General features: G+C 38.9%; 1 protein-coding gene across 5 annotated transcripts in view; it reads right to left on the bottom strand.

Annotated features, from left to right (window-relative positions):
- Positions 1-619: 619 nt before the first annotated feature.
- Positions 620-16020, bottom strand: part of PICALM (phosphatidylinositol binding clathrin assembly protein) — a 69516-nt gene continuing 54115 nt past the window's right edge. For 2 of the 5 annotated variants that reach the window (XM_010576568.1, XM_010576565.1), the window contains 5 exons: positions 15207-15306; positions 13642-13665; positions 11540-11599; positions 9234-9338; positions 620-1962 (listed from right to left, as the gene is read on the bottom strand). In XM_010576568.1, coding sequence (XP_010574870.1) covers positions 1948-1962; positions 9234-9338; positions 11540-11599; positions 13642-13665; positions 15207-15306 — 304 coding nt within the window. In that variant the 3' untranslated portion in view covers positions 620-1947. Of the gene's footprint in view, positions 1963-1988; positions 3010-9233; positions 9339-11539; positions 11600-13641; positions 13666-15206; positions 15307-16020 lie in introns of those variants that run through there. The other 3 variants (XM_010576569.1, XM_010576566.1, XM_010576567.1) reach the window with 2 other exon arrangements.

Genomic DNA, 16020 nt, shown 5'->3' on the forward strand with positions numbered 1-16020 from the left:
TCCCCAGATCTGGGCATGAGCAAGCATTATATACAAGTAACAGGTTCAAGGGTTTTTTTAATTCATGCTTTTAGAAAGAAACTTTAAATCTACTGATCTGTACTGATCATTTTATGATGTACAACCTTTGGGACAAGCCTCAGATAGTTGAGAAGAAGAAAGTTCCACTTGGGTCAAATCTCCCTGTGATGAAAACTAGTGTCTAATTGCAGATGACGGTCTCAGCAAACTGTTCAAAGCTTCTCCAGCATTATGTTCTGCTGGAAGGTTAGGGAAGATACTTAAATAACTTGCGGGGGAGGGGGCATATTTATGCTTCTTGCTCAGTTATAAACAGTACAAGTTTATTGCCATGAATATTTTGAAAAACTAGAAGATCATGAAATATCACATTAAGTAAGGAATCCATCATTATAGCGGAACTAAGGCCGTCTACTACAGCACCAGCAGGAAGATGTTGTATAGATCACGTCATTCACAGATTCAGTGCTGCACTTCCTGTAATACAATATGCACGTATGAAATACATTTGGTATTTTATTAAGTAAACAAAGCAATTATCAGTGCACATTTTAAGCAGCAAAAAGAAAAGAAGCACCTCAGACTTTCATACCGTAACAAAAGTTCTGTGGAAGCTGCATTTTATTTGAAAATCCACCCATTTTTGCTAACGTACATTTTAATATTTTAAACAAAAATAGAATCTGCAGAGACAATGCAGCAAGTATGCTTAATTCATGTACAGAATTGCTTTCATATCATTGACTATCCTTCTGAAGGCCCCACTCCACCCAAAAGTTATGATGTATTTACACAGAGCACCGATCAACAGTGCTACTTTAATTCTTCGTTAACTAAATACCCACTAGACATATGTAAGGAAGCTACTTCCCCTTTTTTACTTTGAAAGGTACAGGATCATAAACATGGCACTAGCCAAATGAAAAGGCTTTCCCCACCCAACACACAACACCTCAGTTTTTTTTACAGAAAAGAAGGAAAGTCTTAAAGTGAAAGCAATTCCTCACATTCATTTTGGAAAGGCCTTATAATGTCAAATGTAAAAATAATGACATGCCAAGCACAAAGCAATAAAGTTCCTTCCCAATGCACTAATGCTGAATTAAAAATGTAGTGCTTCTTCTAGTCAGTTAACTGTTCCCTTGCAAAATCCTAGGCACAGAATTGACTATAAGGATTAATGCATTTTACAGCTCTTCCCTAATTCCCATATATACTGAGAATTCATTAGATTCAGACCTTTAAAATATTTAGTGCTCTGTATGACAGCTGAAAAGCATTCTGAATCAGATTCATTCTTTGTGGATAAAAATCAGACATACTGTATACATCCATACTCATTTTTATAAGGAGGTTTTTTGATACAATATTAATGTTAAATTGATAATCATAAATAAATACAAACAATAATACATAAGGAATGTCTACTGCAAACTGAATATATAATTTTTAAAAAAAGTTAATTTCCATTACTGCTGTGCCTACATTTGTGAGGACTGAAGAAAAGGTAACTGCAGAATTAAGAGTTAGGATTTGACCCTCCCCTGCCCAAAGTCTTGTTTCGAGTTACGGTAAAGGACACACCTCCATTCCAGACAGCATTTCCAAACACCAATCTCAATTTCCAGAATAAAGGCTTCTCTTCATATGTTACCAATTATGGATATTATTAGAAGCTGAAAGTGTTGACGTGTTAGTCACCAGGACAAAAAGTAGATCTTAGTCTTAATTCATGGCAATTCTTGGCTTTGTATTGTATATTGATGTTTTCTTATGGAGTTGTCCCAGGTTCCTTCATTGGTCTTCATCATTTCACTGCATCACTTAATGGAAGAGGAGAGTTTGAGAGACTGAAGTTCATTTTTTCCTGGAAGTGGGGGTTTTACATCTTTTTGGAAACGTTCCTTTCTCTTCCATCTAACACAGTTACATAAACTGAATCTGGAAAGATTAAAAACCCTCATGTTAACATCCAACAGAAGAAGGACTTCACTAAAAACCTGTGCTTTCTCCAAAAGTTTCCATTCTTCAAATGCCCAAACTACTCCAAGATCTGAAGTTTTGAACAGAAATAAAAATTTTACCAGGGCCAGAAAACAATCAAAACTCATCAGGATGTTTTTCCAACTACACCAGCCTTTGGAACATCTCTTTCCATTAAGCTGGCTTATCCAACAATAAAAAGACCCTACTTATCCATGCAATATTGTCACCAGTGGCAGCATAACACAGATCAACATCATTATGAAGAAAACTCACGGTCATCTTTCATGCTGAACCAGAGGAAGTGCACATAGAAAAGCAGATGCTGTGTGCAATAAAGCCTACTCTTTCTTTACGCTAGGCGTTCTTGAATTTTTTCATGTTTTCACTCATTTTAGTATTCAATTCCCACCTGCCCCTGATTGATGAAAAAGAACAGAATTCCACTGCACATCTGTACCAAAATTTAACCCTCGCACACATGAAACGAGTACCTCCTTCTGCATAAAGTGAACTCTTTGGGCAAGCAATCTGGTGAAGTGCACCAGCAGTCAGGTGTTTGCTGCTAACCAGGAACCCTGAACATTTTCCTGATGAAATGGTAAATACCAGGTAGTACCAGTTCCTTCTCCCTAACTGCAGCAAGTACCACGTGTGCTGGCTCTTGCGGTTCAGAAGGGAACTATCAAACTTTTATTTCGAATGGGCTTGATCGGGTCTTTAAACCGCTGCAGTTAAGTATACCGAGTTTCCAAGTCACTTCCACAGTGCTTCCAACTCAACATGACTTGTTTTTATTTTCTTCAGAAACAGTTCTAGTCATGTTAATAAAACTTGAATTAGAACTTTAATTTTGTTCTATATCACAAAAACCAGCATCTCCCCAGAATAATGGACAATACCTAAGTTGTTCTACAAGAAATCCTGGAGAGAGAGCTCTGCAAAGGGATCCTTTCCTGAGGCTCTGTGAGGACTCTGACTGGAAGGGCTGGATGCTGCAGACAGCTAGTAGGAAAGACGACAGAGAAAGGGAAAGAAAAAGAAAAAAAGGTCTCAGAATGACAGAATATGAAAGCTGAACGTGTAATGAAAGGACAAGGGGAGGTTAAGAGGCAAACTTGGCAGAAATCAACTATTAAAATAAGGTGTTTGGTCATATGGAAAACGGAAAGCCTCTTCAATGGTTGGAGTAATGCAGAAACAAGCTGGACATGACCCTCCAGAAAGGAAACTTCAATTGGCATTTGCCAAGTAAGCAGATAACCTCACACTTTCACAGCGGCTCTCTTCAAAAGATGATAAAAAACATGAAGCCTGACACTCCCGTGAAACAGGTTAGCACTCTCCCCGCTTTACTGGCAAAACTACATACTGGCAGGGAGAGACGGGACTGGGGGTCTGGCCAGAGCATGGCAGCTTGCCAGGTGCCTTCTCCAGAAGAAACAGCTCTCAGCATCTTTTCCTCCCAAAATAGCATGTGTATAAAATGAAGCTGGAGAGCAGACAACAGGTAATTGTCACATTGGGGCCTAAAAGGAGAACATGGGATACATTCTGGGGCTAGAAAAAAAATACAATAGATGAGAGTTTGTTAACTGCTGCCATTTTAGGTGAGAACTGAAGACTGAGACCAGTAGTCTATACTATCTATACTAACAAAAATCATGTCCTATTGCCATGTATTTAAAGCACCACACGACAAATCCAGCCATATAAAGCACATAATTTACAAGTAGCTAATATTGGCATTCCAGCTGCTGCTGCTGGAAGGGACCAATAATCTGCAGGCTGTAATTGCAGGATTATCTGCTGTTGGTTGATTTTTTTTATTTTTTTTTTAGCGGTTTTCCTTCTTTGTTAGTGCCTTCCCAGTTATAAATGGTGCTTTATTAAATTCTATTTGCCTTCCCTCCTCATAGAACTTGCTGACTTTTACTTGTAACTGCAAAAATATGCTTTCTCCATTTCAGGTTCCATCACTTTTAACAATTTACTCGTAATTGAGTCACTAATCGCCACTGCATACTTGCACTTCATATCCATTGCAAAAAAATGTATGAAGACGTATTTCCTTTGGAAATACCAAATGCCTGCCAACCCATGCATGACAGGGAACATGCTTATGGGAACTGCTTGCAGAAGTGTCCAGAGTGTAAATATTGCCATTGCAAATTTAAGTTTTTCACATTAATGTCTATCTCAGAAACTACATGAGGAGAAGGAGTTCTTTCAGGATCAGTCCCCTCTGTCTGGGTTGGAATCTTTATCTCCCTCCCCAAACCCCACCCCCAATGGGGCACTCGAATCCAGTCCCCATAAACAGATTATGGGAGAGTCATGAGACAGAATGGGAAGTGCTTGAGAAGCAGTTTCAGGATGTCAGAAGTTCCCCTTTAAAACTCGGTTCTTCCCTTTGGAAAGCCGTAGCTCAACACACCCCACCGCTCTCCAGGATTTGAGCCAGACTCATGACAAAGTCCAACAGTCATAACTTCAGCAAGGCACGCCTGCTGCGACTTGATTTCATGAGACATTCTTCCTCTTCATGGTCAAATGGCTTGAAGTCACATATTAAAAGTCCTGTGAAATTGAGTTGGCAAATCTCCAACTGATATCAAGTCCAAAGTAATGTCCCAGTTTGAAAGCAGTGTGGAAGACTGGTAGGTTTAGAGCTCTGTCATTTGTGCAACATCAGCGTGTAATCAGAAACAGAGGCGAAATTTCAGAAAGCCTGTTCAGGTTAAATACTGGGAAAAAAACTTGATGCTGCTGCTTCTTAGATGCCCGAGCCAAATTCAGACAAGACACAGTACCTTACAGTAAATATGTATTTTAATGAGATTCCTGTAATTATTAAAAAGGAGGCCTAAAAATAAATGTGGAAAGTACAGTTCGGCAGTTTCCTACATGGCATCTACCCAGAATACTGCTTATAAATATACCTGAAAACCAGAACCTACCTTAGCAGTTTCTAAGGAGAAGCATTTAAAACAACAGCGCTGGCCATCAGTTTCTCTAGTGCTAATTATGTCTAGAACTGTGGATTTAGCCTCCTTACTGCCCAGTGCTTGCGTGATCTGAAATGCAGCGTACTGTGCTGGATCAGACCCAAAGCTCAGTCTCACCTCCAACAGCAGTTGTCACTTCTTACTGCTTCCAACAAAGACAAAAACTCCCCAGAGTCACCGTAACACAGAAGAACCCATCCATAAGCGAGTGCTGTGCTGATTCCCATCCTTAGCTTAATACTGATTTCTCATTAAACAAGTCTGTCAAGCTGGTTTAGCATGTATTTTAGGATTAATATGCCAAAAGGAACACCTGTAAAGTCTACTTTCTGGCATAAGTCTGTCCTGAACTTCATACCCTGTTCTTCCAGTTTCAAAAAAAGAAAACCAAGCCAAAAATCAAAACTAAACCACAATCAAAAAAACCCCCACAAAACCAACTTACTCATTTGCACATTTACCTATTCTTTACCATCACCAGGTGATCACTCCTACTACTTTTTCTGTACAATTCAGTGACGTTAACAACTGCACTGTTACAATTCACACAGATGCTAGCAGTAGGCTGAGTAATTTCTTTATTCTATTTTAAATCGTAAAATTTTCGCTACCCAGCTGCTTCCCCTCCTAAGGCTATGTCATTTTTGGGGTAATCAGACCAGAATACGTAACACTTAAAAGGCATACCACTGATTTGTCAGTACTGTACCATTTTGTATTAGCCAACACGATAACTTTTTTGGTGGTGGTGAACATTCAAGCACTGCTGTTGTGCATTACAACACTCAGGTCTTACAATGGGTAGTTATATTCCAGTTAACCGTGCATCATTCGGATCTGGCTTGTCTGAAATATTCTGCATTTGCTGTACTGCATCACATCTGCCATCACCCTGGCTGCTCTTTAACCTTGTTTGGACCATTGATTCAGCCTGTCCCTTCCTCATACACACACACACACACTCTCCCCACCACTGGGCAAAATTTAATCACACAACTCCATCCACTCTCACTGTTTTGGGTAGCATGATATAATATTTTGCAGTGAGGAAAGCCTGCTATTTTATCGTGATGAAAACTATTACTTTCTTTCTCAAGGAAGAAATACTGACCATAATGCAAGGTAAGCAATTTCCAACAAAAGCACACGCTAGTTTCTTTTAAAACTACACGTATCTTCTACACCTAGAAAAGAAGCAACTGTTCTAGTCTCATTCTCAATTGTTTCAAATTATTTTGCCCTTAAAAAAAACAAACTACCCTTGCTTTTGATAGCAATTAGAAATAAAGTTGCATGCATGTAAACACAACACTTGAAACAGAAGCAAAATAGGTATGCCTGGAGGTAGGAAAAGTATATTTAAGACAAATCCTTAAGAGTATCAGGTTAGGAACGCTAGTTTAAATTATAAAGAAACTGGACAACATTGGGATGCCTATTTTACCAGTTGGTGTGCGAAGTAGGAGGAGTTTCCACCACACTACAACTTTGCAATATAATTTTTCAGCAACAACTTCATATCTCTCATTATGCTTTTAAGTACCTTCAAATTTCTTTAACTGCAGACAGCAACCAAGTTCTATCAGCAGACTAGAGGTAAGTGATAGAATTTAGTGCTTTAAACGTAAACATGAAAAACAACTTAGTTTTTCGCAGTGATGACATCATGGACAAAACCTGTATCACAGTAATGGTGTTTAGAGTGATCCATGTGGGCTGTAGGCAGTTTGAATTGTGTGCCTTTCAGGTAACCCTTATTCATTCTTTAAGATTTGTTAGCTCAACCCGAGAACACACATTTTTATTTCTTTATTTTCCTCTTTCTATTTCTGGCACAACAGGAGTATTAACTAAACCTAAACAGACAGCTCTCAGAAGAGCCTCAAGACTAAGCATACCGTAAATTTAGTGCAATAATACCGTAATTCCCCTCCGTGGCTACACGTTAGTAAATGCCATCTGTGCCGTACACAGGGAAGCAGCTCTCACATGCAGCTTTTGTTTCATTTAAGTTGCTTTATTGATGCCAGACTTCTGAAAATTCAACACCTGCAAGCAACACAGACTGTGTGTCTTGGGGGAAAATCGTTCCTGGTCACACAGCAAATGCCAGTTCAAAGGGTGTGTTTTCTTTCAAATTAATTCTCACAGAAGCCAAACATGTCAGATAAGCACAATAAATACAGCTCTACACACCTCACTTGTGACTAATTCTGCTTTCTCCTGTTATGACAGCCAGCTGGGATTCAACCTAGACCAAGCCCTGCAATGTCAAACAAAGCAGAAAGGCTCGCCTAGCCATTCAGACCTACCTACCTGTTTATAACTGAATTAGGCAGGTAGACAGGTTTGGTTTTTTTGTTTTTTTTAAAAGGACATTTCAAAATCGATGTTTTGGTAATTGCAGAAAAAAACTTTTATCCTTGGGAATCCTTTAACATGTTCTCTATTTAAGAAGTGTCATAAACACATTTTTTTCCCCCTTGAAATAGCATAAAACCCATGTGCAAGATACCATATCACTTGTCTTAAGTGACAGTGAATGTGCAAAGCAGCTCTCAGAAGTCCAGGAGAAAGTCAACTGAAAACTGCATTTCTAGCTAAAGAAATCTAACAGCACCTCTTTCAGATAAAGCCTTTAAAACAAAAATTTAAAAGATCTATCCACAGGGCTCTGTTTTAAGGAAGACAATGGACATACTGCCCACTGGCAGCACACAGCATAGCCTCTCCTGTTAAAGGATCAGATTCAAGCATTGGAAAAGGTTTGAGGGTCTTTTCCCTCCCAACCTACTGCTGAATTCTTTTCTCTCCACACTCTAGTCCCAAACCCAAACACATACACCAGCATATACCTAAGTGAAGTTACACATGCATGTTTTTAAACAAGTCACCTGCAAAGACAAAGCTCTTTATAGTAAGATCAAGACACAGTCCCAATATATTACATGTTTCTAATAGAGCCATGATGTACAATGCCAACTCTGACAAAGACACATTTGACTAGTAAGTAAAAATACGATGTTAATACTGGGGTTCCAATCTGCCAACTAAACTTGGCTCTGCCTCTGACTACAGTTTACAAACACAGTCTTAATGATCTCAATATTTTCTGAAAATAGTACGAAGGTGTTCAATGTTGTCCATCCCCCCTGCCTCCTATTGTTTTTTAATGTTTTTCTTACTGCAAAAAAACCCCTTATCTTCAGATAGCTATTGGGTTAAAAAAAGTGAGTTCATATAGGAACTTCCCAGTGACAAAAGTCTGCAAAACAAACAATAAAAGGTTTATATTTAACTCCAGTATTGATAAAGTCAGGTCTTAATGTTCATCAGAGTAACCCTTCAGCACACTTATTCCAGCACGTTAGGTAATGAACACAATATATCACAAGAAGCAGAAAAGCAGGCAATTTAAGGAACACTCCATTTAACATAACACCTTGCTTAACAGGGAAAGGCCAGATAGACTTGTATAGCTCTTATATTCACTATGCTGTAAATACTGTCGTCTGCAAAAACACGGAGGAGTACAAAGACCTTTGGAGAATACAATGGCTAAAACTAGATGAAGGTGCCATGTACCTCCCACTGAGTGGTCAGTGCTAACAACCAGGTGTTGGGTTGAAGTTTCACCAGGTTTGACACCATATTCTTTCCAAACCCATCTATAACATTCAGAGACTCAAAAGGCTACATACACCCTGTTTGTCCCCTGCAAAATGCTGTCATATAAGCATGCAGCTTACACTTAAAAAAAAGTTTACAGCTACTGCCAGCCTTGGTGACTTTATAATCCAATACTGTTAAGTGTAACAGGGCAAAGAACAGTGCCACATCCACTTAGGAAAAAGCTGTAATAGCGCAATCTCAAAGCCATGCTTGGAGATAAAGCAGCGGAGAACGCAAACTTTGGGAAAGAAGCCCCTCTTCAGCAAACAGCACAGACATTAGCTGTTCTTATCCTTTCACTGAAGTGTTGAGGATCATCTCAGACACATTCCCAGAAAAAAACAATGCCTTAAAACGCTATCCTCTTTGCTTCTGTAAAACAAAATTGATGCTGCCAACCTGGATATAAGAAACTATGAAGCAATCCTTACATGAACTACTGTGCTTGTGCAACACATTTGTCCAACACAAGAAAATATTAAAATACTTTTAAAGAAACTGACCCAGCTGTGATTTGTCCCTAGCACCAATGATTTTGAATATACACACCTGTGCTCCCGGTACAGGGCCAAAAGGGTTTGGTGGTCTCATGACTGGCTGACTGTATATTAAAGTTGGCTGTGTCATTACTGGTATGCCTCCCATCTGTGATGGCTAAAAAAATCCAGACAACATCAAATCACATATAGCATTAATACATTGCAAGTATTTAAGGAGAGAAAAGAAAATGGCAAATGGGTGAAAAGTCTTGGTCTTATTTGATAAATGCAGTCATACAAGGTCTTTCTGCAATATTTTGCAAATAAAGGTTACTACAAAGGAACATTAGAGTCTTTTCAAGGAATACTCTCAATAACAACTGAGCCCATTTAATCTCTTGCTGCAAAGATGTGAAACACTAAAATACTTGTTTAAGCACAAGCATTTGTGCTGGTCCTCTTGCTTCCAAAACTGAGGTCTGACAACACTTCCCTGTCCGCCTTTGAAAGCACAAGAACAGTTTTACAGATAACAACTCAGAGCTGACAGAGTTCAATAAAAATTGAAAACTGAGAACTGTACGTACAGCTAATGTTAAGTCATTATGCAATCAAAGTCTAAAGTGTTACTGACACTCTGGCCGAGCCAAATTCAGAGTTTAACATATATTAATGGTCTTAGAAGCCAGGTTTTATTTGCTTTACATAGATGCCCACCCTGGCGCTGCTTTTGGCACTCCTCTCAGGCTTGCGTTGATACCCAGCAGCAGCCCCACTAAAGCAATCCCCACTCCAAGCAGCTTTTCCTTGACTAATCCTGGTACTCCTCCTATCGTGCCAACCAGCTGTTTGGACAATCCCATGGTGAACCCATTCAAGAAACTGACCCTAATGAAAACACCCTACAAAAAATAAGTTAAAAACAACTTCTGGCACAATGAAGGCACAGGAACCAGCAGCCAGGGAGTGCAAAGGAACTAACGGAACTGCCCGTCCCAGTACGCCCTCACCAAGGGAAAAGGCTGCTACTAGACTGCTGCTTAGAAATGGCCACACTCAGAACTATGGTACCTACTACTGCTTTTAGGAAAAATGAGGGTTGTAAAATGGGTCAACATTTCAAAGATTCCTAGCAGGCAACGTCCTGAGTAAAGTCTGAATGAGCCAGGAGAGTTTTCAGGATGTGTTATAAAGCCTGCGGGTCATGCCGTAATGGCCCATCTCACCCACCTGCTCAGACGTTGCACGCTTTTGAACAAGTAACAGCAACTCAGGATAACAGAGCTGTGGCTCCTATTAATTCCAGTTTCCGTTTCACATTGGCATTTAAACCCCGTAACGGAAGTTGCTTTACAAAACATGCAAGATTACTTTCTTTACACTAAATATGTTACCGTCCCCAGCTGCTGAGTCAAAATAACTAAGAAAATGCTTCCAGTACCATCAGCGCAAAATTGTGCGGATCGAGTTTGAATCAACACTAACGGTAGTTTAACTGTGACTTTGCACAAGAACATACTACAGGAGTTCATGGATGGGTAATGGGGAACATGATACTCTCCCAAAACACCCTCAAGAATACAGCTGGCCACTTTTGCAGTTCACTTACGGAGCATATAGCAGTTACAAATCATTAATCTAATTTGCTTACATGATGAAACATTTAGCTTTTTTTACTCTACTAATCTGTGAGCCATTTAGCAGAATAACTGTTTTAAGGAAGTTCTCTCCCCTTTTATTCACCCAGCAAAGCTGTACTACATCAAAACCATACTAATAAAGAGTTGAGGTGTATCATTACAGAAATATTTTAAAATTTGAGATGAGAAGAAAAATTTGAACAACTTCTCAGAGCAACAAGCAGCAAGGTCAGGTTTATGTTGAAAGTCTTCCGGGACTGGTGTGTCACCAAGAGATTTGATTCTCAACCAACACCACAACACACGGCAGTGTCACAAACTTGCAGTTTTGTGGCATTAATCATTACAGATACCTTTTGCTGAGGTTGGGAGCAAGTATTTAAGGAAGGTTTCACTTCACCGATAAAACATTCCTGTTGTCAATGTAGCTATCTATACTCACATGATACACTTATTTTCATGATACACTTATTTCTACGCCAATAAAGCCCACCGAGAATAGACAAATTTTAAAAAGTTTATGAAAAACTAAGTTATGGAGGAAAGGGTGGACAATTTCAGACAAAAACCACTGAAGTTGTTCAGAAAACAGGACTTGATTCGGTGAAGAATAAACGAATAGGAGCTGAAATTCAGTCTTCAGTAAAATAGTTCAGAAAGACGACTGCTACCAAACTATAAGCAATCAAATGATACACAGCATCTGACTTCTTAGCGTTGCAGGAGTTCCACTCACCATGCCGTAGCCCATCATTCCTGTTGGCGTTGTGGCAGGATATGCCATTACAGGTGGTGCCTGGTGTGAAAAACAGTGGTGAACTGAGAGGAGAAGAGATCAGCTGCGTACTGGTAAGGCATTGCTTTCTAAGGGTCAACTGCAGCACTTAGCTTACTATGAATATAGCACAGAATAAATAGGGTTTGCAGTCTCGTGTTAAGAGTGTATCCAAATTATTTCAGATGGAAAACAATACCTAAGCTAAAGTTTCTAGGCGATCTTCTAGGCAAATCTACAGTTACATATTTGCTTTTCACCTATTAGGATTCTGGCTGACTAAACTAAACTGCAAGCTACCATTCTCTCAGCATCCTGTTTAAAGAACACAGTATGAGACAGACAAGTTTGAGAGAGAAAATTCAGGAAGCAGAAGCATTTTTTTAATCCCATGAAGTATATACTTATATTTCAATATCAGAAGTAATGGTGCACAAGGAGTCTTAAGAAAGAATTTTAAAGACTGAAAGACCAAATTACCATTGCTTCTGCCGACATTACAGGAATTCTCTTCTCTTTAGCCAGGATGTACACGCTATGGGGATTCTCCTATCATGCTTCAGTATAAATTCGACTCTAACATGAATATCCAACTTGCATTCCCTCTCACTCACCCACTTAGTACAGTGAATTTGAACAGGTTAAAAGTCCTCTTAGTACTTTGCAGATATGTTTATATTACCCTTAACCTAAGTTAACTTTTATGAAGTTACAATATGATTGCTGTCAACAAGACAAAACCTAGGGTGAAGCTACATTTTGTAAACAACTTGGCAACGTATAGGTAGAAAAACAGCTGATAACTCTTAGAAAGAAAAATATATTAAAGACAGTTCTTCATATCCTAACCATATTTTTTGCTCTACAGTTTCATTATCCACTTTCTAAATCAGTATTAACTCTTACAAGGACAAAAAAAGTTTTTTTTTTCCAGACTACAAATTGGTGTTTATAAATAATCAGACAACTTGCTGTCTGCCCACTCCACCTCCTGTTAGTCTCTCCTTTAAGAAAAACCAGTCTAATTTTCATGCTGTCGCTGTGGGCATTACTGACAAGACAAAGACCATATGCATTTCTTGGTACACAGAGATTATTCATACAGAAAAAAGAGGAAAGTGACAAAATATTAATAATACTGGATTAATTAAAGCAGATAAATTGTAATATCATGAATAGGACATCAGCAAAGCTGCTTCTGAATTCAGTTCTAAGGTATCAGCTGCCTTTTCATAGATAGTAGCCAGTATCGCTGGCATTTCAAATCGCCATCAGAACAGATTTCCCCGATCGAGAATTACCTAGACTGTGTACTATCCATATATTTCACACAGCTGGCAAAGCTATCCTGAAAATTACTACTTTTTTGTTTTGCTTGTGTATCCACACATATAAACATGCTGACTAAATTTATTTTTGAGTGCTCAAGTATGGACCTACCATCCTTTAGTTACAGAGTTACCCTGCAATAAAAACAGAATACAGGGAAAGACCAATATCACTGTTGACATAAAGAAAAAAATACTTTGAAATGAAAGACTGCATTCCTCAGACAGCAAGCACAGGTTATTGCTTGCCCTATGTAAACTGTCAGCATGGATTTTCTTTTTTTCATATGAGCATTAATGACATATTGGTCTCTCCCCACTAAAAAAAAATTAAAAAAATCAAGATCTACCATAAACGTGGATAAAGTGCCAAGTATAACAGAAGCCCGTGAGGTTTCATGCAGTTATTCAAACACAAACATTTTTATCTTCATTCAAAATTCACCAAGTGCATTGAAGGCAGCACAGACACACACCCCAGCTCTCTGGCAGCAAATGGTACAGTTTAAAGCAAGGAAAAATAATCTTGGTATTTCCCATGCCATCATTCGAGTCAAGAGCCTGCAGACCACCTATGAAGTTCGTGTATGCTAGGAAAAGCTCAATTTTTGGCACACCAAAGATTTTAAAATGAGAAATGTGTAAATAGCAAGAAGGTTATGAGATTCTGCAACAGCAGTGGTTAATATCAGCATGCCAGTCGATTGCAAAAAGGCTGTGGGTTGTTTCACTTACGTATTGTGGAAAATGCATGCCATTCTGTATTTCCCAGGGAGAACAATTACATAATGCAATAACACTGGATTAGAAGCAAATACTTACACAACAGAATATACACAGATAGCATTTTAGTTCACAAATACATTAAATGTTTACCCCAACACATTCTTGTAATTCAAGTCATTTACTGAGACAACATACACCTGTGATACTGTCATTGTTATTAGGTTCGTAATTATTTTGCATAGTCCATTTATTTGGTATATGCCTTTTTTCCAAAGACGAGAAAGCCTTATTTTCAAAGGCATATTGATTTAGCAAGCAGCAGCAACTCCACAATAAATAGACCAGCAGAGGAAAACAAACTTTTTCCCCCCTAGATTATTTCCATTTCAAGATTTTTATGTTAATAGAACAGTTTCACAGGAAAAGAAGTGTCTCAACAGTATCTCTAAATAATAATAGCTGTTAAATGTAATGACTTATCACAAGAAGATGTATAAACAAGACATGAGTTATTGAACAGATTCAAGCACACAAGTAAACTCAAACCACCAGTCCCTAAAGCAGGTGAGGCGTTACGGTTTCTTCAACATCTATGCACCCTCCAGTAAGGTCCGCAAACGTTTCTCCCTACACAATTGTAGTGAGTTGATAAGGGACACCCAGTAGGGAAGAGGTGGTAGATCCAGAAAGACAAGCTCTCTCTTTCCAAATCCACAACGCTGCATTATTACACTGTGGATTCAACCTCCCCCAGTCAATTACAGTCAGATGCAATAAATCTGGGGCGATTTGTTACCTGTTCTGTCCACATACAGTTCTCCAGGTCATTGGTGAAAGGGTGAGTAGGATTCACATGCAAAGATGTTCTGTTAGCATTGTGAAAACTACTCATGTAAACTCTTAACTTTTTTTTTTTTTTGACATTTAATTAAGAGCCCTCGCTCTACATGCTACCCCCAAATCGTTGCTAATACTGCCTGCCACAATAGATGCTATGAAGTTGATCACCAAAACTGACATGCATTAAAAACAGTTGCACACATTGGGGCAGGGGCAGGAAAGCAGTAGTTACGTACATTATGAAAGCTATAGCCCACGTTATTGCACAGACACCTCTACAAGTATCAAGAGGATTAATCTCTCAGCCCATCCTCACCCCCCGAGCAGGCTGAGATGTAATGTTATACATACTGGACATATCAGTGCACCTGAAGAACATACTTTTCACACTTTTACTTTTCTAGACTGCAAAGTGCCCTGCCCCCCCCCACTAGAATTCAGTTTTATGTCAGTTGAATGAAACACAAAGGCTGCTATCTTGCCATAAGAGAGGCTGGTCAAACACTACTGAAGTTTAAGCTAAACCTGCACATGTCACATCACCAACTATTCACTAGAACTGCACAGCTAAGAAAAACAAATCCAATCAGTACACATCTCAAACTGACCACTTCTTCAATCTTCTACTACCCTTTTACTGCAACTATAGATTACTTTCAAATTTCTCTGTTATACATCAGCCTGCATATCTAAGTTGCAGGGAACTCACTATTTTAAAATGAGTATTTGCTTACCAACGTTGGAGCATTCCACGCAGTTGTAGGTGCAATCTTGGGTTGCCAGTTGGAACCACCTGTTAGTTTCTTTTCACCTGGCTGAGTCCAGTTTACATCACTTCAAATAAATTTTTTTAAGAATTGTTAGAAAACATCGGATTTTTCTTACAAAACTCCCTCAGGTAAACACTGTTTCCTCTTGGAAATGCAGTTTCTTTTGTTAGTGAAGCAGCTCATTTAGCAAAGGAGTTGATAAAAGGTGTCATGAGAGCTTGTTTTGGCTAGGAAGAGTAAAGTAATATGTTCAACATGAGCCACCTCAGCTTTATCTAATCTCAGTCAAGTTCCCCAGTACAGCTAAGGTAGTCTAGTTGACTTTCCTTGGGTCAAGATAGTTTAGTTAGGAGCAACTGCATACTAGATTTCTGAATGATTTCAGAGTTGGCACAGATGGTCCCGATAAGCCTGAAATTTGCTAATCACACTCTTAACTTTGCTGCTAGAGCAGATGTTCACTATTCTAGAATACGCCCTGCTTCAAAATTCACTTGTCTGAAGATCAACCACAGGTCAGAGATTGTAGTTTCACAATCTTTAATATAGCTCTGCACACACTCAGATCACACAAAGTATTTCATTTGTAAGGTGTGCTAAGTTTACCTACAACTACAAAGAAGCATTTTGATGAACTCTTTTCCTAAACATATACAAGCCTGAAAGGAATCAGTGACAGGACACCTTGCCTGCTGTTTTCACTGTCACTACCACTCAGTCTACAGCCACCTTCCAACAGCTCTCAACAATTCACTATACCTTGTATGAGAAACAAAGT

The sequence above is a fragment of the Haliaeetus leucocephalus genome, unplaced genomic scaffold (genome assembly GCF_000737465.1).
Source record: "Haliaeetus leucocephalus isolate CR32 unplaced genomic scaffold, Haliaeetus_leucocephalus-4.0 Scaffold536, whole genome shotgun sequence".
NCBI classification, from domain to species: domain Eukaryota; kingdom Metazoa; phylum Chordata; class Aves; order Accipitriformes; family Accipitridae; genus Haliaeetus; species Haliaeetus leucocephalus.